Source organism: Cyprinus carpio, chromosome B15 (genome assembly GCF_018340385.1).
Source record: "Cyprinus carpio isolate SPL01 chromosome B15, ASM1834038v1, whole genome shotgun sequence".
NCBI lineage: Eukaryota > Metazoa > Chordata > Actinopteri > Cypriniformes > Cyprinidae > Cyprinus > Cyprinus carpio.
Window position 1 is genome coordinate 22,429,262 of NC_056611.1, and position 26,296 is coordinate 22,455,557.

Here is a 26,296-nt window from a genome sequence, read left to right on the forward strand (position 1 = left end):
AGTTGTTCTGTAACAAAGTCATGGGTTCAATTCCCTAGAATGCATGAACTATTAACATATAAGGAGGGATTGATACGGACCAGAATTTTTAAGATGATAATTATTTTCATGTTGTGGCCGATGACCAATAAATATCAAATATTAAAATTCTATATTGCCTACATGCATTAAAAACATTCCTGCAATTAAAGCTGTACAGCATGGTGCTAGCAACACCAAGGTCATGGGTTCGATTCAGGGATAAGTGACAAAATGTACAAATGTATGTTTTATAATTTATTTATTTCTATATAAACAATTTATAGCCTGTACATACATAGTATTTAATTTTAATTTAATTTTAGACAATTTCATATATTATATAAAAATTACTTAGAATTAATTTCAAAAATATAATTTATAACTAAAAATAATTAAATACTAAAACTGAACAGATTAAAAAACAAAAAACAAACCAAAATAAAAACAACAAAACAAATCAACCAATAAAATAACAAACATAGAAAATATACTGAACTGTGCATTCCTAATAATGTAAACCCAATGTAACGCAAGCTGGATAAAAGTGTCTGCCAAATGCATACATTTCAATGCAAAGCATGTGCTGGATTTGAGCATTTGGAATTGGAAGGTTCCACTCGAGTTAGACTCTTTAAACTTATGTAATATTTTATAATTTACCAGCAAGCTTTATCTTTAAAGATTTGGATGTAAAGGAAGTTTTTCAGGATTTCTTAAACTTGGATTACCCATCAAAACCTGGGGCAAATCACAAAAGACCAATTAAAAACTTAACAGATGTGGTGCTGGCAGTACTCTGGGTCACTCTTTGCAGTGTGAAACCCGAGACTCGCTTTCTCACATGCAAACACACGCACGCTGAACTGAGAGAGTGTGGGGGGACACGACAGTATAGAGTAGATCTACAGGTGGAACGGGATATGTGCTTATATGTGTGTGTGTGTGTGTGTGTGTGTGTGTGTGTGTACAAGTGAACTGAGGCAGGATAGACCACTTGGGAACCTCTATCACACGCAAACCTGGACACATCTGGCTGCGGACTGCAGCAAAGCTCTAGCTGCTAGTACTATGAAACCTACTTCTAAAAACTAGAAACTGAAGTTTGTGCATATGAAATTCAACCTAATTAGATATTTAACTTCAGTGAACTATGCTGTTTGCAACAAGTAAACTATAGGAATATGTGAACTTCAATTTCAAAGTTTTGAGAAACTTTTGTTTTAGCATTTTATTTTTTTTTTTAAGAAAAATGAAAACAGCTATTAGCCCTGAAGTAACATATTTCAAGCTTGCAAAAAATGCTGAGGGGCTCTTAATAGTTGTATATAAAGCTTAATTGTGGACTCAGATCTCACATGAAAAAAAATGACATTTGTGAAGCAGATGTTAGTATTTTAGGTTTTTTCTTCAAATGTCTTGGTCAGATTCTGGACGGTTCATGTAACTTTAAACACAAAAAAATATGCAAATACAGAAAATGATTTCTAAAAAAAATGTTAAATGTACTGTCAATTCAACTTCATACAAATTTCAAATACACACTTTTTATTGAGATTTTATTGTTTCAACTTTGCTTTTATCGTCTATCTGTGATATGTGGACAGTCTGAATGACAGCTTTTTAATTATACTCCAAATTCAAACTTATGAGAAAAAAATCTAGAATGTAGAAGCAGAAATTCATGTATTGACCAAGACAAGAAAACACAAGAGAATTTCTATTGTCTCACCCACACACATAAAGAGACAGAAACTTCAAATAAAATTCTGCAGGAATGGTGAGCGAGGCAATTTAACAAGTGTGTGTTTGTGACAGAATTACAACAATTAGGATCCCTGCTGTGTGGTTAATTGCAATTTCTCTATTCATGTGTTTATGGAGGCCTGTAAAAACGTGAGTGTTTTACCTCAAATAACAAACATGTGTTGATTTGAGTGCAGCCAAACCAAAAAACACACATATGGGTCTGTTAAAATGTAAAGAGCGAGCTCCCCGCTGTAGGGATTAAAAACCTAAACAGGTGGCAGACTTATTTTCCAATTGTCGCAGGCATGATGCTCACTGTTTTGCACGTTAATGAAAATGAAGAAACCGCACAATTAAAGGTACAATATGCAATTACGGCATCATTTAAACCTGTGGTGTCAGACGTGATGTTAGAAAACATGGGTGGAGTAGCCAATAAAGTCAAAAAGATCATCATGTCAAAGTACTTGACAGCGTTTGTTAGTGCAGTAGTAATAATACTGACGAAACCCTGAAGCAATCATGATTACAGATGTTTTGTTTACAATAATATACTGACCATATTATGAAACCTGCTTTATACTGTATAGACACACATATATGTATTTATATATATGTGTGTGTGTTTGTGTGTGACCCTGGACCACAAAACCAGTCATAAGTAGCACATGTATATTTGTATAAATATCCAACAATACATTGTATGGGTCAAAATTATTAGTATATTAAGTAAAGATCATGTTCCATGAAGATATTTTGTAAATTTCCTACTGTAAATATATGAATACATAATTTTTGATTAGCAATATGCATTGCTAAGAACTTCATTTGGACAACTTTAAAGACACTTCTCTCAATACTTAGATTTTTTTGCATCCTCAAGTTCCAGATTTTCAAATAGTTTTATCTCGGTCAAATATTGTCCTATCCTAACAAACATACATACATACATACATCAATGGAAAGATTATTTATTCAGCTTTCAGATGATGTATAAAGCTCGATTTAAAAAAAAAAAAAAAATACCATTATGACTGCTTTTGTGGTCCAGGGTAACACTTCATTTCTGTTGCACTTCTGCACAGTTTCTAAGGTATCCTTGTACATTTTGAACACAAACAATGTTGCTATGCGTGCTGAAACAGGAATGGGGACAAAAACACGTAAACACCTCATGCAAGCTCTCTCTGTTGAGTGAGAGTGTGCTGTTGTTGTTGTTGTTGTTGTTGTTGTTGTTAAACAGCGTAGCTCGTTTAGTATAAATCTGTGTATAATCTCGTCGTTGTTTTCCTAAATCCCCCATGAACGCGGTAATGACGTCACACTTACCTGACTGACATATGTGGGCACCTCTTGAACAGTCGCGAATGATGATTCATTAGGAGTCATGAGACTGAACAGCATACGAACCCCCTGAGAAACAGTCACGTTGTTTACTTCTACTTGTGCCATTGCGTTTGTAAATGTGCTAAAAAAAATTGAGACTACAGTATAGATCAGTGGCTCCTCGCACTTCCGGATTAAACAGATGGGCGTTTATGAACACCTACAAGAGTCTGCAACTCTAAACTTCACGACATGAAGAGAGACGTCGTGATCACATGACACACGACAAGAACTTGATAATAAATCGACCTGTAGGCCTGCTTTTATTTTTATTTCAGAAACGCATAGCAAACTGAGCGATTAGATAAATATAGATAATATATAGAATATAATATACATAATAATATTGGCACTTTTTGCATAATTTCACAAAATTACTAAACTAAATGACAACACATAATACAAAGTTGACCTTGATTCCTCTTAGTTTTCTTCACACATTACCTATCCCATCTTAAGTAAACTTTAAGTAGCCAACATTAATCAAGTATGGCTACAGTAACTTTAACTTAAACTTAAACTCTTTCATATGGCACATGATCCTTCATTTTTTTTTTTTTTTTTTAAATAATGAGTACATGAACAATATAACCATGCATAAAAATAAGTTCATCAAAATAAGTAAATGAATAAATAAATAAATAAATAAATAAATACATTTGCAAGGGACAGTAAACAATACTGTATATAAAGACATTAAAGGACATTCAGTACCTGTACAATATGAAAAACTGATTCAATAGTATGTTTTTAAATACTAAAAGTATGCTTTTTTCCTTGAGAATTTACATTAATGGACAGCAAATACTCAATGTTATCACATTTTTATTCTTATAGTTTTAAATAATTTTATTATAAATAATTTAATTTTTATAAATATAGAAAGACAGAGGCCTGTCATATGTGAATCCCTTTAAGGCCACAGCAGCAAACTGTAAATGAACACATATTTTGGAAAAGCTTGTAGTGTCTGCTGCTGTTTTTGGCTTGGACTGTATTTAAAACAATGTAGCTTTTCCTGTCCAGGAGAAAGAACCTAAGAAGTCAAAGGGCAGTAAAAGGCTTTGATGTGAAACAGAGAGTAGCATGACTTTGTGTGTGACCTCTCTATTCCATTGTGCAGGGAGTTCCAGAAATCTCCTTGGTGATACAAAAACATTCAAACAAAATATCTTTTTGTGGTTTCTTCCGTCAAAAGCAGTTGAAGCTACAACTGATTCTTTTGGCAGGACCCTCAGAATCACTGGTCCTTGTGAGCAAACGTGTCTTGATTCTCCTGGCTTGCATTACGAATTAGAATGCAGGCTCACTCTGTGGCGACAGCGAGAACGGACCATAACAATATTTCAGACCTGATTTTGTAATAGAATATGATCCGTTTGCTCACCCACCTCTCAGAATTAAGGCAGAAGTCCTGACCCTGCCTGGAGGAGAAGCTGAATTTAGCATATTCCCCTGCCCCTTCCTTAATAACTTATTCATGTAAGCTCCTCGCTCAGCCTTAGCATATATTCATCTCATAATCATGGTGATGAGTCGCAGACCCTCACTGGATTTCTCTATAGAAACATTCAGCTTACGGCGTGAAGGTGCTGAGGGTTGGTCTTGATGATTAGACTCACAGCTGAATACACAACAACGGTTGTGTATCAGTGCAGAAGGTCCAGTCCAAATTACGTGCAATTAAGGCCCAGAATTTTAGCTTCTGTATAGAGGTCCCTGTTGCTCAGCATCAGCATAAAAGTAGATGCAAAGTGACTCAAGTCATGCGACACAAATTCTAACTACTACTTAACAAATCTTTCAAGATTATTCACTACTAAAGGCAGATGTCTTCACATTAAATTAAGATAATTATGTTAAGATTATCAATTTATCATAACTTAAAATCCATCTGTTTTAAGAAAACTGTGTTGGAATAAGTACAGGGAACTTATAAGATTTCAATAATCAGATACAGGCAGCAACAATAGGCATGTGTTTTCTGCTTCCTCAGCCAGGCCACAATTTTATATTTCAGTATTCTTCTGAAATAAATTTTAATTTACCCATATAATTTTGAATTTCTAATTTTAAGTGTATAAAATGTATACTAATTGTAAATATATACATAATGGTGTATATAATGTATTTTTTTTAATATTATTTAATACATTATTTAATATTATTATTAATTATTATTTTTTTAATATTATTTATACATTTTTCAATGAAAGTGTTTTATATTTTTTATCCCAAAATGTCCTATAAAACCACCCCACAGTTCAACCCAATCTTAGCAATGCTACTAAAAGAAATAAGTAAGTATAAATAAATAAATCACAAAATTCACAACCAAATTGTCCTAGAAAACCAAATGGGTGGCAATTCCATCAGCTGGCCTGAAACTGTAGTCAAAAGCCTCAAATCATTCTTCAAGCAGTGTCTTTCATTAGCTGACCTCAAAGAAAGATTCATTTTCGTTTAAAAAAAAAAAAATCATACCAAGCAACATATGAAAATTTATTGTTGAAGCATGTGGTATTGTGTGCAAATGATACAGCTGTCAGATTTTTGCAAAATATGAATGCTTATATTTACATGACATAATATCATCTGAAATGTTTTTGAAGGCACGCTTGATTGATCATTATTCGGATGACATCAACATTGTACAAAAACATACAGTAGAAATCAATTAAGGCACAGAAATTGACAGTGCAAACTAAAACTTACACCTTTTCAATGCAAGATCAGAATGGAATGTTGTTGGGCCAGATTGGACTGCTAGATTCTGTCTTTCAAGTAAAGAGCAGTAGAGGGGTACTTTAATGGTGCTGTAAGTGATTATTTTATGGAATAGCATGCAGAAAATATCCATGCAACCTGACAGAAGTCCCTAGGCTCTGTGAAGAGCTACACAAATCTGGGATAATATTCGGCTTTGCTGACAGGCAGGATTTTAAAATGACTTACAGCACCTTTCAAAAATGTCAACAAATTCTGTCAAACAAGCAAGGCACCTTTTTTTGTGAAAATTGATGCCAGGGTATCGCACATATTCTGTATCATCCAAATGCACAACAACACATCAGTCCTGTGTACATTTTTACACTGTCACTACTCTGAGGCGTCACAGGAACTGTCCTGATAGGTGCCTCCTCATTGGCACATATGGTCTTTGTGTACTTTCAGTCCATACGTAACATAATCCCTAACATAACATAACTCCAGATAAGCATCGAAAGGCAAAAGGGATCTGTTTGTATCATAAGTGAGCATGCTCAGAGCTCTGGTCGCTGTCGTGGCTGTCCTCATTGTTGATAAGCAAGTCCGGTGTATGGTGGAGTCCGGGAATTCCCGAAAACTCAGAAGGAAGCAGTGTTCCCTTCTTCACATTCACAAGCTCTTTTTCTCTCGCTACCGCCCCCTGTTGGCCTCCTTTAACTCGCTTCCACTTCATCCGTCTGTTCTGAAACCACACTTTAACTTGTGGGAAAGAAAGACAACATGAGTTACCATGTTCTAATAATTTACATCTACTGTATGGTTCCATGAAGAAACTTAAACATCCATGGAACCTTTCCATTCCACAAATGGTTCTTAATAGTGGGAAATGGTTATTAAAAAGTTCTTTATGGGAGTTTGGAATGTTCCATGGAAGGTTCTTTGGGAACCCAAATTGGTGCTTACATAGGGAAAAACATTTTGGAACCTTTATTTATTTATTTTGTTAAGAGTGTAATTTGTCTTCAGCAATTTAGTGTGTATGTTCGCTAGTTTGTGCAGATGATCTGTTTACTGTGTTTTTTTGGCAGAGTGATTGGAGAGGTGGATCAGGCCATGACTCACCAAACTCCAGTAAGCTAATATCCCTCGATCAGGTGCAAAAGAGCCATGCGATCAGTTGACCGCCCTGCTATTCTAAGGCATGATTCACAAAGTTTGGAATTGTGTTTCTCTGAAGAAGTTGGAAATATAACATGGCTTTCAATGCACGTATTTGGCAGCTATTTCCAGATCAGCAATAATTGGAGCCCATCTGTTTTGTGGCATCAGACGTTTCTGTCTTTTCCTTGCGAGTTCAGTCAGAGCCAGTATTTACGTTCCCAGAATGATGATTTAGCTGTTTCTTAAATGGTCACTGCAGTGCAAGTAAGGCTCGCTGGGGGACCGGGCCACCATACAGTAAAATTTATTTCTGGAGGGGTATAATATTGTAGATAGTCACATGAAATGGACTGGAATTCTTCATACGCAATCAGACATGAGGAATACCAGGCTAAAATCAGCAAAATTATGTCATTTGAAGTATTTTTCCCAAATGGCTATCAATGGCTTTCAGTGGCCACTATACAATAAAATTTATTTCTGGAGGGGTATAATGTTATAGATAGTCTTATGGAATGGACCAGAATTCTTCATACGGAATCAGACTTGAGTAATACCAGGCCCAAATCAATGTAAACTGAACTTTTTTTTTTTTTTTCAAATGGTTATCAAACATAAGTTCAAAGGCACATTTTAATGTTTTTTAAATTACATACAAAATGATTTGTTCAGCTAATGTTTCAAGACATGTTTCAAGTCTACTAGAACACTATTCAATTGGCCACCCAAGTTCATTACTGTCAGCACAGTAAGACTGCACCCTTAAAATATAACTGCAGCGTTTGCAATTCTTCTCTCAGCCTGAAAACACTGAGTATGCCACTGCTTACAGGTTAGTGCATGCATGTCATTAGACAAAGACAAACAAAATATAGAACTAGATATGGATTTTCAAAAAACAACAACAAAAAACATCACTTGCATGGCAGCATTGGGAAAAACTTAAAGTTGAAGTCTGGTTCAGTGTAAATGAAATCAGAGACACTCTGCAGTTGTCATAAAACTAAGCACACATCTTGACCTCTCTTGGTTGGATATGAGAATCAAAACAACACGACACTGTCTTTGCAGCGGCAAGACGGCCATATGGTTAAACTGATGCAAGAAAAAAAAGTCAAGCATGCAAAAAAGCCAATGACGATGAATTCGTCTCAAAAATTAAAAAGTTATTTATATATATACGTAAATGTATGAATTATAATCTGATAAATAAATAAAGTTTAAACAGTTTGTGTGTTAAGCAGTTCATACTGAATGAATTGGAGTTTAATTCTTAAGGATCAGTATAAGTCTATGGGAATATTTCACACTTTAATTTAAAATTTATTTAAAAAAAAGTTACAAATAAATAAAAAGAACAGATATAAACTGTATAAATAAATAAATACAAGTTTGAACGGAATTTGAATGTTCAGACTAAATTAACCATAGAACTTCTATTCTAATCATTGAGGAATATTAGATTTTAAAAGCTGAACAGTCTATCAATATAAGTCAATGGTAATTTCTTCAAAATGTGAAGAAAAAAAAAATAATAATAATAATTAAATAAAAATGTATTATTAATTATAAATAAAAAATAAGACTGAATTCTTAAGTAGTCATGTAGTTCAGACTTAATTAACTGAAGGAGTTTAAATATAAACCCCTAAAACATTTAGGAATATCAATGCAGTGCTGTCTTGCAGGGGCTGTAATAAATTTAATCAAAGATAGTTGTTTTAATTAGGCTCTGCAATATTATTATTATGATTAGTAACCATTTTACATGTGCAAAATGGTGGTGGCTCTACAGTCATAGTACTACTCCTGCCACAAAGATCCAGAACTCCAGCAGGTTCACACAGGGATCACATTGCAGGAGACGGATTTGCTTACTTGTCGTGTGGCAAGGTTTTTAATTCTAAGCCTTGGGAATGTATCCCCAGAGAATGTAGCATAATTTAAGGCCACAGATGTCACATCCTTGTGGGATCCTTGGAAAACTGCAAAGTCTGATCAAACAGGAAGTTCTAGAAACACATTTGTAATCTAAAATACTGTGACGTTTTGGAGATATTATTAATTAAAGAAACTGCATGGCTCATTGAGCAATTAAAAAAAAAAAAATGTTATGAATGGTGTTTCGAATAAAGCCAGAATGACCTGCCAATGATGTAATTCCAAAAACAGCACGCATTATGTCATCTCTTTATGTATGTAAAAGTCAATAAACTTCAATGGTTTAATAAGATTACATAGTTGTTTGGTTAAAACATCAAATAGTTACAACAACCCATATTTCTATGGCACCAAATAAAGCGTCATGTGCTATTTATTTCACATATGGCTGTAGGAAGCACCTTCCCATGTAGAGACCGATTTGTAAGACGGAGCGGCAAGGCGGAAGTGCCTTAGCGGACAGAACTTCCTTCGCCTCTCCCGTTACTTGACTACAGCCAAAAAGAGATCTTCCAGAAACATCTGGAATACAATAGTCCCACTCCATAACCACAGCTGGATAGAACAGCACTAAACCCGGAAAAAAAAAACAGCGGTAGCTTCTGACAGAATGATTGATGAACCGGTACGAGGTCGCGGTCAGTCATCTCACCTGCCTTTCCGTGAGATCCAGGTTTACGGCGATTTCGTACCGCCTCAGTCGGGTCAAATAGTTGTGATGGGCGAATTCTGCCTCCAGTTCTCGAATCTGCTCTTTGGTGAACGCTGTCCGCTCCTTCCTTGGCTTGTTGCTCACATCCGATTTGTAATTCCCATCTTGGGACTCTGAAAAGAAAAAGCAAGAATTGAAGAAACAATTTCCAACAGTCAGAAACGGTCGCAAAAACTTGTGAAGAGCAGCATCAACGTCACATTTCCACAACAAAACGGTCTTTGAAACCCAATCAATGCAGTCGTTCCAATTAAATACAATCTCTGCTGGGTTGAAATCCCAGAAATATCATAAAGGAAAGCAGAGGAATAGTGCCAGTCATCTTTTACGATGCTGCAATTGTTCATGCCAGCTGTTTGTAAAAGTCAACCTCAGCCGTGAGTTTTCATAAACCGCTCTATAGATTCTCACAATGAGTTGGCGCTCACCAGAACACTTTTCAAAGACTTAATTCGCCTTACTGTTAATGGAATCCGCAACCCTTGTAGTTTTAATATGGAACAAAACAGTACTGGAGGATGTGTAAAAATATATTTCCTTAGTTTATTTACCTCAAAATTTTACGAGCGCCTTCCACTCAAGCTGCCAACTCACAACAAATCTCAGTGGAGTGTTTCTTATTCCCTCCCGTGCTCTTGCGCTGTCAATTACGGCGAATTGCTTTCCTTACTTTCAGATGTTTTTTGGAGCGACAGAACATGAACGCATAAAAGCGCATGTATATACAATTACATGCGGTTATTGCTAGAGCTCAATTACGTCAAGTCAAATCTTGAATGGGAAACATTAAAGGTCAGTGAGGAAATGTCAAATTAGACCTGCAATCCATTCTACCAAAGACACATGCACTTCTGTTGTTTTGACATTGGAGGAAGGAAATTTTATTCTTTTTTGAGAGACGTGTGCCTTCATCTTGCTGTGACTCACTTTCAAAGGGCACATCAGGCTTTTGGGTTCATTTATCTTGGGGTGTGGAGGGGGTGTTCTAATCCAACTACCAATTCAAAACCCAGCTGTAAATAAGAGTCAGATTTAATGAGACCCCATCCGCAAGTTGCTTTGCCATTTCAACAGAAATCAGCATGACATTTCAAATACATCAATTTTTTTTTATGTTTTTCCAATGGTAAAATACTTTGTAATATCATGTTTTAAATGGAAAGTTCACCCAAAAATTACTATTGTGTTAAATGTACTCATTGTCATGGTGTTCCAAAATTGTATGACTTTCTTTCTTTAGTGGAGACATATGTATTTTGGACCCCACTTACTTTTATTGTACAAACAAAAGAGTTAAAACATTGTTCAAAATATCTTCTTTTGTATTACACAGACAATAGAAACTAAATTAATACTTTTTTCTTTTTTGGTTGATCTATGCCTTTTAAACTGTTATCAAACAGATTTTCCCCAACAACCCCTCTCAACTGCTATTGGTCATCCAAACAGATAGCCCCGCCCATAAACACCCGTTATTGGTTGAGTCACTTCTGCTGTGTCAGGCTGGTCGGATATTACAACAAACAGAACAATGTTTTGAAAACAGTTAGAGAGAACTTCAAGTTAAAAAGGGAGAAGAATTTTAAACGATTTCAATTTTAATATACCCATCACCTTGAAGATCTCACTATAGGTGGAAGTTCAAATGAAGTGTCAAATCGCGGCTGTCAGCTACATCATGGTGGCTATAAACACATGCTAGATGTGTTATTTAACAGTATTATTTACAGGTTGGGATTTGCAGAGGCTGACAAGGACGTAGAGTTTATGCAATGATGATATTGTAGGTAGTTTAACATAGAAGTTGCACTCTATGGTGTCTCTCCTTTGAACAAATAATCATCACGTGATTTCTAGCGACAAAATGTTAACTGTGACGACCCTGATTGTACCTAGTTTTAGCAAAAATTTCTGTGAATTTGAGTCATAAAAAAAAAGAGTTCGGCTGAATGCGGGTCTGATTAAAACAAGCGCAGAAAGGCACGTTTATTGCGGGCTAAACGCAGCCATTGTGGAGTGAGAAAAACCAACACGAGCAGCGTTTCACGAACAGAGCTGCTCTGAGTTAAAGCAACTTTTCCCGGCTTCCCGACACGGCGGTTACACCACAGCAATTAGGCCTGCGCCTTAACTTTTAACTCTTCTTTAAAAAAAGCAAAGCACTGGGAAAAAAAGGAGCAGGATGGCCTGAGCTTTCAAAGATGATTTTAAAAACTACAGCTACAATGAAAATTTAGACATCTACTTTAATATTCTAGTTACACACGCTGAAGCCGAGCTATATTGGTGGGAAAAAAAGAAACCAAAATGAATATCACGCAAACCCACATGACAAAATACACGCTAGGCTGCTGTCTTCTATCCAAACCAGGCATGTGCTGTTTCATTTGAACAGCCACATATGCTTTGAATAAATCAAACAATATTTCTTAAGATGTCCACATTTTGATTATTAAATTATCCCTTGTTGCACTGAATGATGCTCATTATAAAATCATTCTATGAAGCAGAGACTTTTATTCATCCATCAAGTTGTGTGACAGTTTACACTAATAGAAAGAATACTGAAACGTTTTAATAACTTAATTTGTACATTTAAATACGTTTTGAAATCTACAATGCTCAAAATAGAACAACACTGTTTAAACCCACAATACATATCTATGAGAATTACATTTGCAGAAATGCAATACATGTTTGGGGCAAAACAACCCTTGAAACAATATTAATTTGCTATAACATGGTTATTACTCTATATTTATTTGTAAATCTCACTTGCACTGTCAACACTGTAATGTGTTTGATATCTTAGGAAAAACACATCTGACAGCTTGTATGTGTAATTCATAAATGTCACATGCTGAAAATTGAGACAGAATTTGACTGCTGAAGAATATACATAAACAATATGAATAATACATTTTTTATACATGCATATGTGTATAAACTAGTGTGGAGTCATCTACTTTTGTTAGACCTTTCCAGCAGTGAAATAAGTATATTTATATTATGTTAATTTTGGGTTGGCGCAAATGAGAATAAATCAACATCTGCAGGGCTGTGCCTCTTGTGTGGACCTGAACTTTGTTTTAAAGGGCAGAAACTAGTTCCCTTTGAAGTAACAAGATCGTAAAAATACATTTTATGATCCATTTAATGCAGTGTTAAATTGATTTTTTAACAGTAGTAGCAACTATTCCAGACAAAACAAATTGAAGATGCCCATCAGATTGAACCAGCTTCTTTTGCAGTGAACCGAAAACTCTTCAGTTTACTTCATATCTCCCTGTATGTTTTACTCATCAGCTAAACTAAAAATAAAGTAACAGTATATTCCCATTCCGACTCCAATGTACAAACAAATTATATTCAAAGAGAAAGCTGCTCATAGCACTCCTGTCATCTAATGTTCGGCTTTTTGTGTTAAATGCCAACACAGGCGTCCCCGTTCTCTCTCTCAGGCCATGGCATTAGTTACTTTACCACAAGCGTTATTTTCTGCTTGCCAGAAAAGTGATGAGATGAAACAGATGAGACTGAACGTGAATCATGCGTGCAGTTAAATGCCCACACAAGAGTTATAATCTGCCCTCTGCTAGCCAAAATAATTGCTTCTGTGCGTGTCAGCCAACACCTACAAAACTCTCGCGCAAAAAAACACGGCTCCACATTTCCGAACACTGCATTGAAGAATCTTTTCCGAAAACACTAGCACTACACTCAGTCTGATAGTGAAGGCTTTTAAAATGCACTATGACTTATTCAATTCTGTTTTCAGTTACAATAAAACAAACTTTGATGTTTTAAGAGGAACCTTTTGTGTTTAATGGGGACTAAAAAAATTCGATGACAAAAGAAGTGATATTCCAGAAAACATTAAGAAAATATCAACTTCCAAAAGAAAGTCAATTTTATTTATAATTTTTCTATAATTTATAGATAATTTATTTTATGTAAACATCATATATAAATATAAATAAAACATTTATTAGTATATAATTTTAATATAATATTTGGAAAATAAAATATACATTATAGCTAATATTTGGAGAATATATATATATATATATATATATATATATATATATATATATATATATATATATATAGTGTATTTTTAAATGTTACATGTATTGATATAATATTTAAAAAGTAATTATATATTTACCATTTTAATTTAAATAATTCTATCTATCTATATACACACACACCTACAACATATAATTAGATTTGACAAATGTAATTTCAAACAATATGACACTCCTACAGTATATGACTTTTTATGAAAAATTACTTGTTCAGATTAGATCCTTTGCTTTTAATCTAAGGATAAATGAGTTTAAAATAAAAATGAGCTTGTTTCTTACCAGAACTGTCACTTCTTCGTTTGTTATTCCTTTTCTCCGCCTCAGCCGGAGACATCGTATGACGTCCGAAATCCCCTCCAGGAACACAGGAGGCACCTGAGGGCACCCCTCCTCCGAGGCTTGGTGTGCTTGCACAGAGGCTGGGGCCCCCGGGGCCCATATCTGAAGATCTTGAATCAGGGGCCGAGATGCCCAGTCCTAGACGGGTGCTGGCTGGAGAGGCGCTGGCGGTCTGCGGTATGTGCCATCCGGTCTGCTGCGGTTGGGGTACATGATGATGATGCTGCTGGGACATGGGTGGCCCTCTCTGGTGCCCGTGTCCCCCAAACAGTCCCCCATCCTCACCTGGGTAACCGCTCACGATGCAGGTAGAAGAAGGAGAGGAGGTGGAGAGGTCAGAGTAAGAGGAGAGGTGCTCGGAGCGACCGTGAAGGGCGAAGGCGGGGTGCAGGGCCTGCGGAGGGGCATGAGGGCTGCGCAAACAGCCGAACAGCGTGTGATCCATCGCATGCATCAAACCAGCCGCCAGTGGAACAAAAACCACAACAAGAAAACTTCCCAAACGGCAGAAACACAAAACACTCCGTTGCTTCTCACTTCAAACAGTGTCTCCTTTAAAAAAAAGACGAAAATGAAGGAAAAGGAAAAAATGTGTCTGTACACGTGTGTGTGTGTGTGTGTGTGTGATAATCCCATGCACGTTGCGATCGAGAGTTGCCAGGCAGTGCAGCTGATGATGATGATGAGAGCTGGATCTCAGTTGACAGTCTAGCGCAGACTGCGGCCCAGCTGAGAGGGAAAGGTGCTTCCTAACAGTGGCCGGGCTTTTGGGCAATGGGTTGGGACTGAAGGAGGGGTGGGAGATGTTATAAATAGGGCCGTAACATGAGAGGGAGGCTGGGTCACAGAACCCCACCACAACTGTCCACTGAAGCGAGCCAGTCCAGCCCTGCAGCTCCATACATCTAAAACATGACAGAAAATAACAGGCAGATTTTCAGTTCGGCCCTTTTTGTGATTTGTGTTCAAAAATATTATTTTTTTCTTTTTCTCCCAAAAGACAAAAGGCAAATTGGTTGAGAAGGTCGTAACAACTGAGAGGGGTTTAAAGTGTTAATGGGTTGTTGATCTTCAGCACTTTCTCCTCATTTGTGAGGATGATTTAGAGGAGAGGAGATCAGTGCTAGAAGCCACTAAGCTGTAAATCTTCTTCTATTGGAAGTTTGACTGAACAAGTAGTGCTGTCATGCTTTTTGTGCAGTCCATCGACAATCGACAAACCACCTACAACAACCACCAAGTATAAATGATTTTTTTTTTTTTTTTACAGTAACTACTCATGTTTTTATATATATATATATATATATATATATATATATATATATATATATATATATATATATATATATATATATATATATATATGTATATATAATATACTAAAGTAGAAAATTTTCTACTTTATTAAATTCTGAATAATTCTAATTAAATGTGATTATGTTAATAATTTATTATTTAAAAATCTGGGGACGCTTACATTTTTTTTAATTTTTGACTTTTTTATGTTGTTTTATGCTCACCAAAATCTGCATTTATTTGATCAAAAACACAGAAAAACAACCATGTGAAATAATGTAACAAATTAAAATATATTTTAAACTGTGATGACAAAGCTGTGCTCCTTTATATTTCTATGGAAACAGAAGACTTTTCTTTAATGAATATAAAATTCAAAAACAGCATTAATTTGAAAATATAAATATTTTGTAACATTATAAATGTCTTTGCAATAACCTTAAATCAATTAAATGCAACCTTGCTGAATAAAAACATATTTTATTCAGCATTATTAAAAAGAAAACTCTTGCTGACAAACTGACCCCAAACTTTAGAATAGTAGTATACACTGTAAAACAATATTTTTCGAAATTGTAAATAACAGATTATTGTAACATATTTTACAAGAAAATACTTTTCTCTTCTTCAGTGTCATTTGTTACTTGCCATTTTGTTTGTGAAATTTACTAGCAATTTCTGAGTGAAAAATACTGTCTACACATACACATTATTCTACACATACACTATTATAAAACAACATTATTTATACACATACACACACACACACTATACAATATACATATATATATATAATTTTTTTTTTGTCAAAAATGGCAGATACATGCATAATTATATTAATTTGCTAAACTAGTTTAAAACGTGTTCAAAATGTATAATTGTTTTATGGGCAGAGTATACACACATGTAGATGTGTATACACATACAGTACTTGTGCAGTCTATAATCCAACAGTATATACCATATACACTTAATAACTTCTCACTTAAATCAAATAAAAGTTTCTTTATGGAATATACATTATCTATAATTTGCGCTCATGGTAGTGTATCATTGTTTTAATCAGAGTAACAGTGCTCATCGCGGCCCACACTGCTCCAGCAGAACTATAACAGCATCACCATTCAAGATGTCCCAAAGGTTTCACCACAGAGACAGATGCGGTGCAACGGCACACAGAGCAGGGCCTTTCCCTGCTCACGGGTAAAAGAAGGAGAGGAAATCAGATGCCTTGTTGGGGGAAATAGCTTTAGCAGATGGGGAAAAGAGTGTGGAGTCAGGGCCTTATTTAGAGAGAGCGGACCAGACGAGAGACGGTCATTCTCATCTCTCAAAGCACCATGTCACACCGCCGACGTCTCGGGTGAGTAACACAAACTCTCTGTTTATCCTGCTTATTAGCCAAATTATCAGGATGGATCTGGATGCTGTTCACACAAGGTTTGTTTTCATAGGCGGTTTCTCTCTTTCGCTATCCGTCATGCCTTCTTGCTCACAGCGGTGCCCCGTGGCATGATTTACTGAGGCCTGATCACATCTCACACGAAGCAGTTTTTTTTTTTTTTCACTTTTAAGGAGACAATTAGAAAAGAGTTGCAGAGGAAGACACATAATAGAAGGAAAGAGAGAGGGAGCATGAGAAAAAAAAAATCAGATACATTACCAACAGTGCGATATATTGAGTCTTCAAAGAACAAATCAAACTTCAGTAGCTTCCGCGACGAGATTTCCATTTTGCATTGTTAAACCTAAAATAAATAAATAAAAAAAATCCATTTGTACAGTTTAAACAACTTTTTTTTAAAAATCTTGGTCTGTAACATTCCATTTCAAAAACCTTTGAACAAATTCTGAAAAAAATATGAACTAAATAAATACAATTTATAATTATTCAAAATAAATGATTTGGGATTCAGTAGTTCTCTGGGTTCTACTCTCTTCCTAAAGCACAAAAGTCAATTCAACTTAAATGGAGTTATAGAGAGGACACAGTTATATGCAGTTATATGAAAAACAAACACATTCAATATTTCTGCATCAAAGCACATGGAAAATATCAGCCTTTATCTAGATCTGCAGTAATATAATGATCTGCCTAATTTTACTATCAAAAATATTTTAGGTTTAACTTTATATTATTGAATAAGGAAAAGTGTATCTTATGTCCAGTTATTAAAAAAAAGTTCACATATTTATATATATATTATAAATATACACAGAACACACAAATATATTATGCAAACAAAAACTTTTATTTTGGATGTGATTAATCGTTTGACAGCACTAAACATTTGCCAACTGTAAATTCCACTGAATAAGATGTGCAGCAGTACAATGCAAATAGCTTAGAGATGGAATTGATTATGTGGATACACAGTTATAGTGTCATTGCGCTCTGAAATATTTGATGTCAAATTCTCAAAAACATCTGTTGGACAATTTTGCCACACTGACATGATTCTCATAATCACTCAGTCCTGACAGAGTTTCACAAAGAAGTCTGTCCTCTGTCAATTAAAGACAAGTGTTTGCTAGGATGTTGTCCAGTTAAAATGTTTTATTCTCCAGTTTATGCATTTATTTATTTTGGTATTTAAAATTCAACTTGAAATGATTGTGAACTAAATTAAAATTCCAAGTAAATAAATAAATGAAGGAATTCATGAATGAATTTACTTTTGCACCCCTACCTTTGTTGAAAATCATATGAATATATTTTATTTAAATACATTTGAATTCAAACATCTTGTTTTTATAAATATTTCTATTTAAATTGAACTAAATAAATAAATAATCTGATATTATAAATGCAATGTGCAGTTGTTTTCTGTGCCTCTCTAAAGTGTCCTTAAGCACAACAAAAACTTACGAGAAAAAGAAATATGGTACTTTTGTACCCATAGCTTTTGTTGGAAAATGGAATTTAAATATCACTTTCTAATAAATAAATATAAATAAATAAATAAAAGGTACTTTTGTACCCTTACCTTTGTTGAAAATCATATAATTTTATTTCTGATTTTATTTAATTACATTTGAATATTAACATCTTATTTTTTTAATTAATATTTTTATTTAAAACAAAACACACAAATAATCTGAGATTATAAATGCAATACTCAGTTGTTTTCTGTGCCTCCTTAAAATCACTTAAAGAAAAAAAAATATGGCACTTTTGTACCCCTAGCTTTTGTTGAAAATCATACAAATATATCTGATTTTAATTAAAATGGAATTTAAATATCCTTTTCCTAATAAATTAATAAATAAATAAATAACATCTTTAAGGTGTTCTTGAGTACAGTGCCCTAAAAAATTGGGTACATTTATAACTCTAGCTTTTTTTGAAAATATATATTTTTTAAAATTATTTTAATTAAATTTGAATTCAAATATCTTATTTATAAATGTTAATTTAATTTAATAACAAAATAAACTTAAAAAACAAAAAATCTCCTAAATTAACAACCAGAGGAAGTATTAATAATCATTAACAAAAAGTAGTACTAATGCACATCTAAGCTACTAATGCACAAGTTGCTCTAGAGTAGTTCACCACACACACACACACACAATGGGGACACAGATTCCACTGCAGCATTATGAATGCGTCCTCAGAGATGATCTGGGAGGTGTGCTTTACACACTGACTGAACGCAGTAAAAAGCCTCCTTGCTATTACTTGTGTTGGTGGTACAATTTGTCTCTAGTAAATCATGAAAGTATTTGACTGTAAAGTCCGAGTCTCTCTGCTGTTTGTCACACGCTCCAATTAATTCTGTCACGCCCACCGGCTTCTCCGGCCACAAATGGTTTTGAAGACTGTAACAGCCAAATACATCACTAAAAGTCTTTTGTACCCCCCGGTCCACCATACTGTTTTAATAAATCCTTTCATTTCAAAAAGTGAAGTCAACATTTTATGATTTTATGGCTTCCTTCTCGCTGTCGGTGCCTATGACGAAGGCCAAATCCCAGAGTGCTGGAGACTCCCTGTGCTTAATAGGGGGCTTGGGAGGTTTCTTCCTATAGCAGACTAATGGATTCTCAATGTGAGGGTAGAACTTCATCAGGAAAAACCCACATGTGATGTCGGACTCTCTCTTTATACGCTATTCCAAGGTTTAAGTGCCATTCAAGTTGAAGTATGATGGCCATTAATCTATAGCTTTTGTCCTTAGTTTCTCATCAAGCAGTAATAATTAGTCAGACTGTGTTTAATATGTAAATGGCCTTGCTGACCTCTACTGGTGTGTTATTGGTGTGAACTGCCCGGTTACACTCATAGAGCTGATATGGCAGCCAGATTTTTAAGCATCCAATACTCCAAGAATAATGAAAATCTGAAATTGAAAAAAAAAAAAAAAAAAAAAAAATAAAGCTGGAAATATCATTTAATTTTATTTATTCTGAGACATTTCAATACGAAAAAATATTATTATTATTATTATTAAAATTTTGTAAGTTTCTGCACTATTTTTTTGGTCACTGATCAAATACGCTGCTCATTAAAAGAGGTGCATATAGGTTAAATTGTAATTTTTGCTCTAACTGCTATGCGGATTTGTGTGAGAAATATTAGTTTTTAAAATAATGCAAACAAAATATTTGTTTGTGGCTTTAGACACTGTACCCCAAACCTTTAGATGCAAAATATTGAGAAATTACATAACATAATCATAATACTTCAACACACATTTGAATGATTATTTATAATAATTATAATAAAATATAATTGAATTAAATATATGAAATATTTAATTACTCATAGTAATAATAATTAATTCAGTATTTAATTGTTCAATTCAATGATATTTAAATTGTTAATAATATTGTTTTTAATATCAAAATTCTATTTTATTGTTTAATTAAAATACTATAGTGCCTCGCACATCCAAATCACTTGTAGGTATATGGGATAAAAGTAGAATATAAAGTAAATCTAACTCTAATCTATCTATCTATCTATATATATATATATATATATATATATATATATATATATTATATATATATATATATATATAGTTATTTTAATTTTTTTCCCCTCTTTCCCGCTTCCCTCCTTTTTATACAAAAAAATATAATAACAATAATAAATATTTTTTGTGATGATGTAAGTTTGAGTGGTGCACAGATTTTTTAATAAAATTAAAAAAAAAAAATTATATTTATGAAATGTAATAATATTAAATATTACATTGTTAAATTATTTATTTAATTAAAAATGTAATTGTAATCTCCTTTTGAAAATTTTTTGTTTATTTGATCAATTATTTATTTTATTTATGTTTGTATACAGGAACTATTATGTGATTTTCTTCTGTTGTCAGCAACTGTTTTATATTTAAGAACCATAAAATAAGAAAATATCAAAAAATACTGTGATATATATTGACAGCATAATTATGTTTGTCCACAGTGGCGGATACGCTACCACTAAACGCCTCTTTGGTATGGCAAACATAATTTCCATTAAACTGACGCGTATCACCCGTCAAGAAAGAGCCAAGCTAAAATAGCAGGTTGACCTCCTTATGCTGTCAGTCATACTGTGATCCAGCCCAGCAGAACTCACTGACCCATGCATATTCTGTCCTCACTGGGGTCAATCGCACACACGCACACACAGGAGTTCTCAAGGGAGGCATTACTCTGGCTGTTCTTGCCTGAGAGTGGGAAGTGGAGCTCTTGAGCGTTTCCCCATTATTCCAACCATAACAACCACACCATCCCCAAACCAGACCAACTCTAACTCGATCCCATGTCCATCCTCGAGCAAGGGTCGTGACGCAGGCTCGGGACAATAGAAGGATATTGAAACACTTCGGCATTTACTTGAAAGTCCCGATCGCTCCTGCCAGATCAGTCAGCGCTGGACTTGTGTCTCCTCAGACGGCGCTCTGCAAAGACATGTCAAAGTGTGTTGGCAAATGTGTACCTGCTTGACATTAAAAGAATAGGTCATTTAAAAATACTATTTACTCACCCTCATCCAAACTTGTATGGCGTTCATTTTTCTGGAACACAAATGGGGAAATTTTGAGTTGCCATAAAATATTGCAGCCACAAATATTAATTAATTTTTAAGATTTTAGCAAAGTTTTTAAAGTATTTTTGTCCTATTTAGATCTTGACAGACATTGCATGGAATCTTTTGGGGGTTTTAAAGCTTTCGATGCCGAAGACCCTCAAATAAAATGATTCCCTTGTGAGAGACCCCTTAGTAAAATATAAACACTTCTATATATTTTCATTTATAAAGACTCATTAATTCTGTGTTAGAAAAATAAATAATATTAGATTAATTAATAATAATATAAGATTATTAAATAATATTAAGATTAGTTTGATCAAATATACAGAAAAAAACAGTGATATTGTGAAATATTATTGCAATTTCTAATATTAGTTTCCTATTTTAAAATACTTTAAAATAACATTTATTTCTGTGATGCAGAGTGGAATGATCCTTCAGAAATCATTTTAATATTCTAATATGATTTCTGAAGGATCATGAGACACTGAAGTCTGAAATCAGCTTTGCTTCACAGCAATAAATTATATTTTAATTTATATTAAAATAGAAAACTGTTATTTTAAATAGCAGTAATATTTCACAAAATTATTTTTTTTCTGTATTTTTCATCAAATAGATACAGCCTTGATGAGCATAAGAAACTTCTTTAAAAAATTATAAAATCTATTTTGTACAGCAGTGTAAATACACAATAAATTTACAATAATTAAATCAAAAAAGAAAAATTAGAAAGCAAAATGAAACAGTAATATTATCAAATTATAACTTTAAAAAATGAAAGAGATTACTTTTATTCAACAAGGATGCATTAAATCATAGATCAGTGACAGAAAATACTTTTCTATTTCAAATAAATGATGAAATATTAATATAATAAGAAATGTTTAAACAAAATCAGCATATTAGAATGATTTCTGAGTGATAATGTGACACTGAAGACTGGAGTAATGTTGCAGAAAATTGACCTTTGCATCACAGAAATAAATTACATTTTAAAATAAATTCTCATAGAAAGCACTTATTTAAAATGTTAATAATATTTCAGGAAATTACGGTTTTACTGTATTTTAGCTCAAAGAAAGGCAGCCTAGGCAAGCATAAGAGACTTTCAAAAACATTTTAAAAAATCTTGCCAACCTCAAACCTTTAAACAGTATGTTAATATTTTGTGTATTATATGCATATATAATTTTGTAATACTTTTACACTAATTTTTACATTTACAGCTTTTTAAGTTTTTATTATTATTATTATTATTATTATTATTATTATTAAAATTAGTAGCCTGGACCCTAGTTTGAAATGAAATTGACATACATACAGAGCACATATTGTGGATAAGCAGTAAAATCAGTATAAGATGCTTTCATCCATGATCTCTGTAAGGTACTGTGGGAAATATCAGTGAAACCTGCTGAGTTAGCATTGTCATTCTGATTACGCACACCGTAATAATATACAGAATGATGAATCAATTTCAACTTGTTGACAGCAAAATGCCAAGTTGCTGTAATAAAAAAGACATGATGTTGAGGATTTGTATGAGCAAATAGTCAGAACCACTAAAAATCCAGTGATCTCAGCACCCTTTGCTTCATATTAGTATCAGTCGCACCATCACTTGCTCTGGCCCGAGTTTTTTTGACACATGATGAATCTCAGGCGAGTTTTACTGAGTGTATGAGGGTTACATAAGCAGGGCGGGAGAATGAAGCGTAAGCTTTAAACCGAAGAGACAGATCCAGGTCCAGCCCCTATCCAGACCCTCTCCAGAGATTCATTAAGGACAGAGAACGAGGGGAAGAAACTTCCTGTCTGACCCAACATCTGCATGGCTGGTCCGAGAGAGAGAGAGATGAGGAATATTTGTGGGGACAAAAAGAAAGTCTCTATAAAACTTTCTTATAATAGGTAATTTCCCTGCATATTGCAGATGTGGATGACTGTAACGCACAAAAAATTCAGTGGAACTTCACTTCACGGAGACATACCTCATTGTCAGGTCGCTTGGCCGAGTTTGAATACAATTCATGATTTAAGGAACAATAGGGAGTTTTGTCAGACAGACGGGGGCGTAGAATAACTTCTCACCGGAAAGCAAAGCGTAGGACGATCTCGAAGGGACGTGAGCGTGCTTCATTAGAACTGCATTATGAAACAATGAAACAAGATTCTCTACTGTCACTGGAATATGGAAATTCAAACAGATATTGGCCAAGCATGTGTTAGCCCACTTTCCAAGGCAGAACAAAGCAGGAAAGATCTAAACTCTAGATTCCAAGACATTTTCACAGGAAATCGAGTCAACTGCACGTGGATGTAGCCGGAAATGCTTAGGATCACAAAGCGTGTGTGAAAACACTCACCCAAAAGTGAGAAAGCAGCTATAAAGAGACACCTGGAAAGCATGGGGTGTAAATTTGGGCCCACAAGGACATATTTGTGTAATTTGTAGTCACAGCAATCAAATCATTTACTAAAACATTTATTTTTTTTTTGCAAAATTAAATTTCATTATTTTAATTAATTGATTCAGCAAAGACATATTCAATTGATCAAAAGTGACCAAAAAAGACTTTTCCGATGTTAAAAGGTTTCTATGTTAAAAAAAAAATATATATTAATATATATATATATATATATATATATATATATATATATAATATATATATATTATGTTTCTATTCATAAAAAAAGAATATGGAAAAAAGAAATTATCAGTCTCCATGAGAATTTTAAGCAGAATAACTATAGAAGCCTGTTTCTGCCACAGGAGTTTATATCCCACAATTCAGATTTTTTTCTCTCAAATTTAAAAAAAATAAAAATAAAAAAAAATTGCAAGATACTGTCAGAATTTTGAGATTCGGAGGGTGTTTTTGTCGTTGTCGTTGTTTTTGTTTTTTTGTTTTTTTTTTGAAAAGTGCACTATAAACTAATCGCAAATGTGGAAAAAAAATATTGTGATAAATCTGCAATTACCTTTTTAAAAAACAAAAAATATTCCATGGCAGAAAAAAAGAAAAATGCAAGAATTGCAAAATGTGATTTTTCTTTAGAAAAAAAAGGCAGACTTGTGAGATGTTAACTTAGAATTGTGAGATGTAAACTCTAGAATCCAGAAAAAAGTCAGAACTGCGAGATGTTAACTCAGAACTGCAAAATGTAAACTCAGAATTCAGAAGAAAAGTCAGAATTGTGAGACAAACTCAGAATTCTAAAAGTTTACATTTGAAGGTTACATTTCACAATGTTTTTTCTCTCACAATTCTGAGTTTACATCTCTCAACTCTGAATTTTTTACTAAATTCCGAGTTCACATTTCACAATTTGGACATTTTCCCCAGAATTCGTAGTTTATATTTCACAATTCCGAGTTTACATCTCACAATTCTGACTTTTCACAATTATAACTTTTCTCTCAGAATTCTGAGTTTGTCTCGCAATTCTGACTTTTCAGAATTGTGAGACAAAAAGATGCAATTACCGTTTTTTATTTTTTATCCTGTGGCAGAAATGAGCTTCCATAGTTTTGACTGTATATTTTTAAAATATATTGCATTTTAAATACTTTTCTTTCAATAAAAAGTTTAAAAAGTGCAAAATGATTGTTATTAACAATCATTACAGAATATATCCTCTTTCCTTTTCTTTCTCACGGAATGCCAGCCTTGAATTTCGTTGATTCTCCCATCTCAATCTGGTGTTCTGTTCCTGAGAGCAACAAACTGTACTGACAGCATCACAAATCAAGCAGATGAATTATTTACTGCACTCTCACACTTTCACATCAGTCACAGAGCGCACAAAGGCAAATCCTGTTGCTGTGTAATCAAGACATCATTATCCTTCCACCTTCATAAATAAACAGTTTAAAAAGACGGGCGGAAGCAGATAATGAACGTGTCTCTGAGTGTGTGTGCATATCAAAGTTCGCCAAGACACGAAGGCCTCTGAATCCCTCGATGCTTTTGCCACAGTTGTGGCGTATTGTGTAAATAATGCTGATCAAACGCCCCACACTGTGCTATTTTCTCTCTAAATGAAGTGTATCGCATTTATCGAGCCTTTTGATTAGTCAAAATAAAATGGGCTTATCACGGATTGAGCCATAGTTTAGCATTTATCATCGCAGAGAAAACCTGGCAAAGGTCAGATGCAAACCGGCACCTCCAAAATGAGCACCACAACTTAATGTTTTGCGACTCCAAAAGAGACTCACAATGCTGGCTAAAAATGACCACTGATCTGATTATATAAAACAGACCTCCAAAACTCAAACAGAATTCCCTTTACAACTAACTAGGGCTGAAGAAAACAACGTCCTTTCCAACTCAGATAATATCCTAAAGGACAAAAACCTAAATTATTGGCTTTGACATTGTGGAGAGGGAGCGTAAGCTTCTGAGGTTAAGGCATGGAAAGCGGCTGAGCATGTCTTGTGTTTTACGGTCCATACTGTGTGTTTCTCTCACAGAGTTTGGATTTATTTTAGTTTCTCAATAGCAGGACATAAATCACTCCTGTCTTGCCCTCTCTTTCTGTATTTATGCATTGCTTCATGCTCTCTTTCTTTTCTTTTATACCATCCTGTCCACTGTTTTTTTTCCCAGTATGTGCACTGTAAAAAGAAAAATTAAAAAAAGAATACAAAATTAATAAATACTTTTATAATATCCACTGACAAAACCTTTCTACTTAAATTTTCATGTACATTGAAATTTACTTGCCATAATATACAGTAGGCCACATAATAATTTCAAAATAAAGAAATAATGCAATAAACATCAACAAGACATCTAGAATTTAACATAAAACAATAATGTGAATAACGATATATATCAAAAAGGTGTATTT

The 26,296-nt window shown here is 34.0% G+C and overlaps 2 protein-coding genes across 3 annotated transcripts in view; both read right to left on the reverse strand.

The window, feature by feature from the left end:
- agmo (alkylglycerol monooxygenase) overlaps positions 1-3,372 on the reverse strand; it is a 29,635-nt gene extending 26,263 nt beyond the window's left edge. For both annotated transcript variants that reach the window (XM_042739832.1, XM_042739833.1), the window contains exon 1: positions 3,097-3,372. In XM_042739832.1, coding sequence (XP_042595766.1) covers positions 3,097-3,219 — 123 coding nt within the window. In that variant the 5' untranslated portion in view covers positions 3,220-3,372. The remainder of the gene's footprint in view (positions 1-3,096) is intronic.
- A 2,269-nt stretch (positions 3,373-5,641) lies between these two features.
- Positions 5,642-17,147, reverse strand: meox2a (mesenchyme homeobox 2a). Its single transcript, XM_042739834.1, has 4 exons — positions 17,063-17,147; positions 14,044-15,008; positions 9,617-9,789; positions 5,642-6,622 (listed from the first exon to the last, which is right to left on the reverse strand). The coding sequence occupies exons 2-4, from the start codon at positions 14,555-14,557 to the stop codon at positions 6,401-6,403; spliced, it is 909 nt and encodes a 302-aa protein (XP_042595768.1). The 5' UTR covers positions 14,558-15,008; positions 17,063-17,147; the 3' UTR covers positions 5,642-6,400.
- Positions 17,148-26,296: the final 9,149 nt, after the last annotated feature.

Coding starts and splice junctions, on each gene's coding strand:
- meox2a (XM_042739834.1), bottom strand. CDS start 14,557: ATGCATGCGATGGATCACACGCTGTTCGGCTGTTTGCGCAGCCCTCAT. Junction 9,790..14,043: donor ACGAAGAAGTGACAGTTCTG/GTAAGAAACAAG, acceptor TTTTCTTTTCAG/AGTCCCAAGATGGGAATTAC. Junction 6,623..9,616: donor TGGATCTCACGGAAAGGCAG/GTGAGATGACTG, acceptor TCTTTCCCACAA/GTTAAAGTGTGGTTTCAGAA.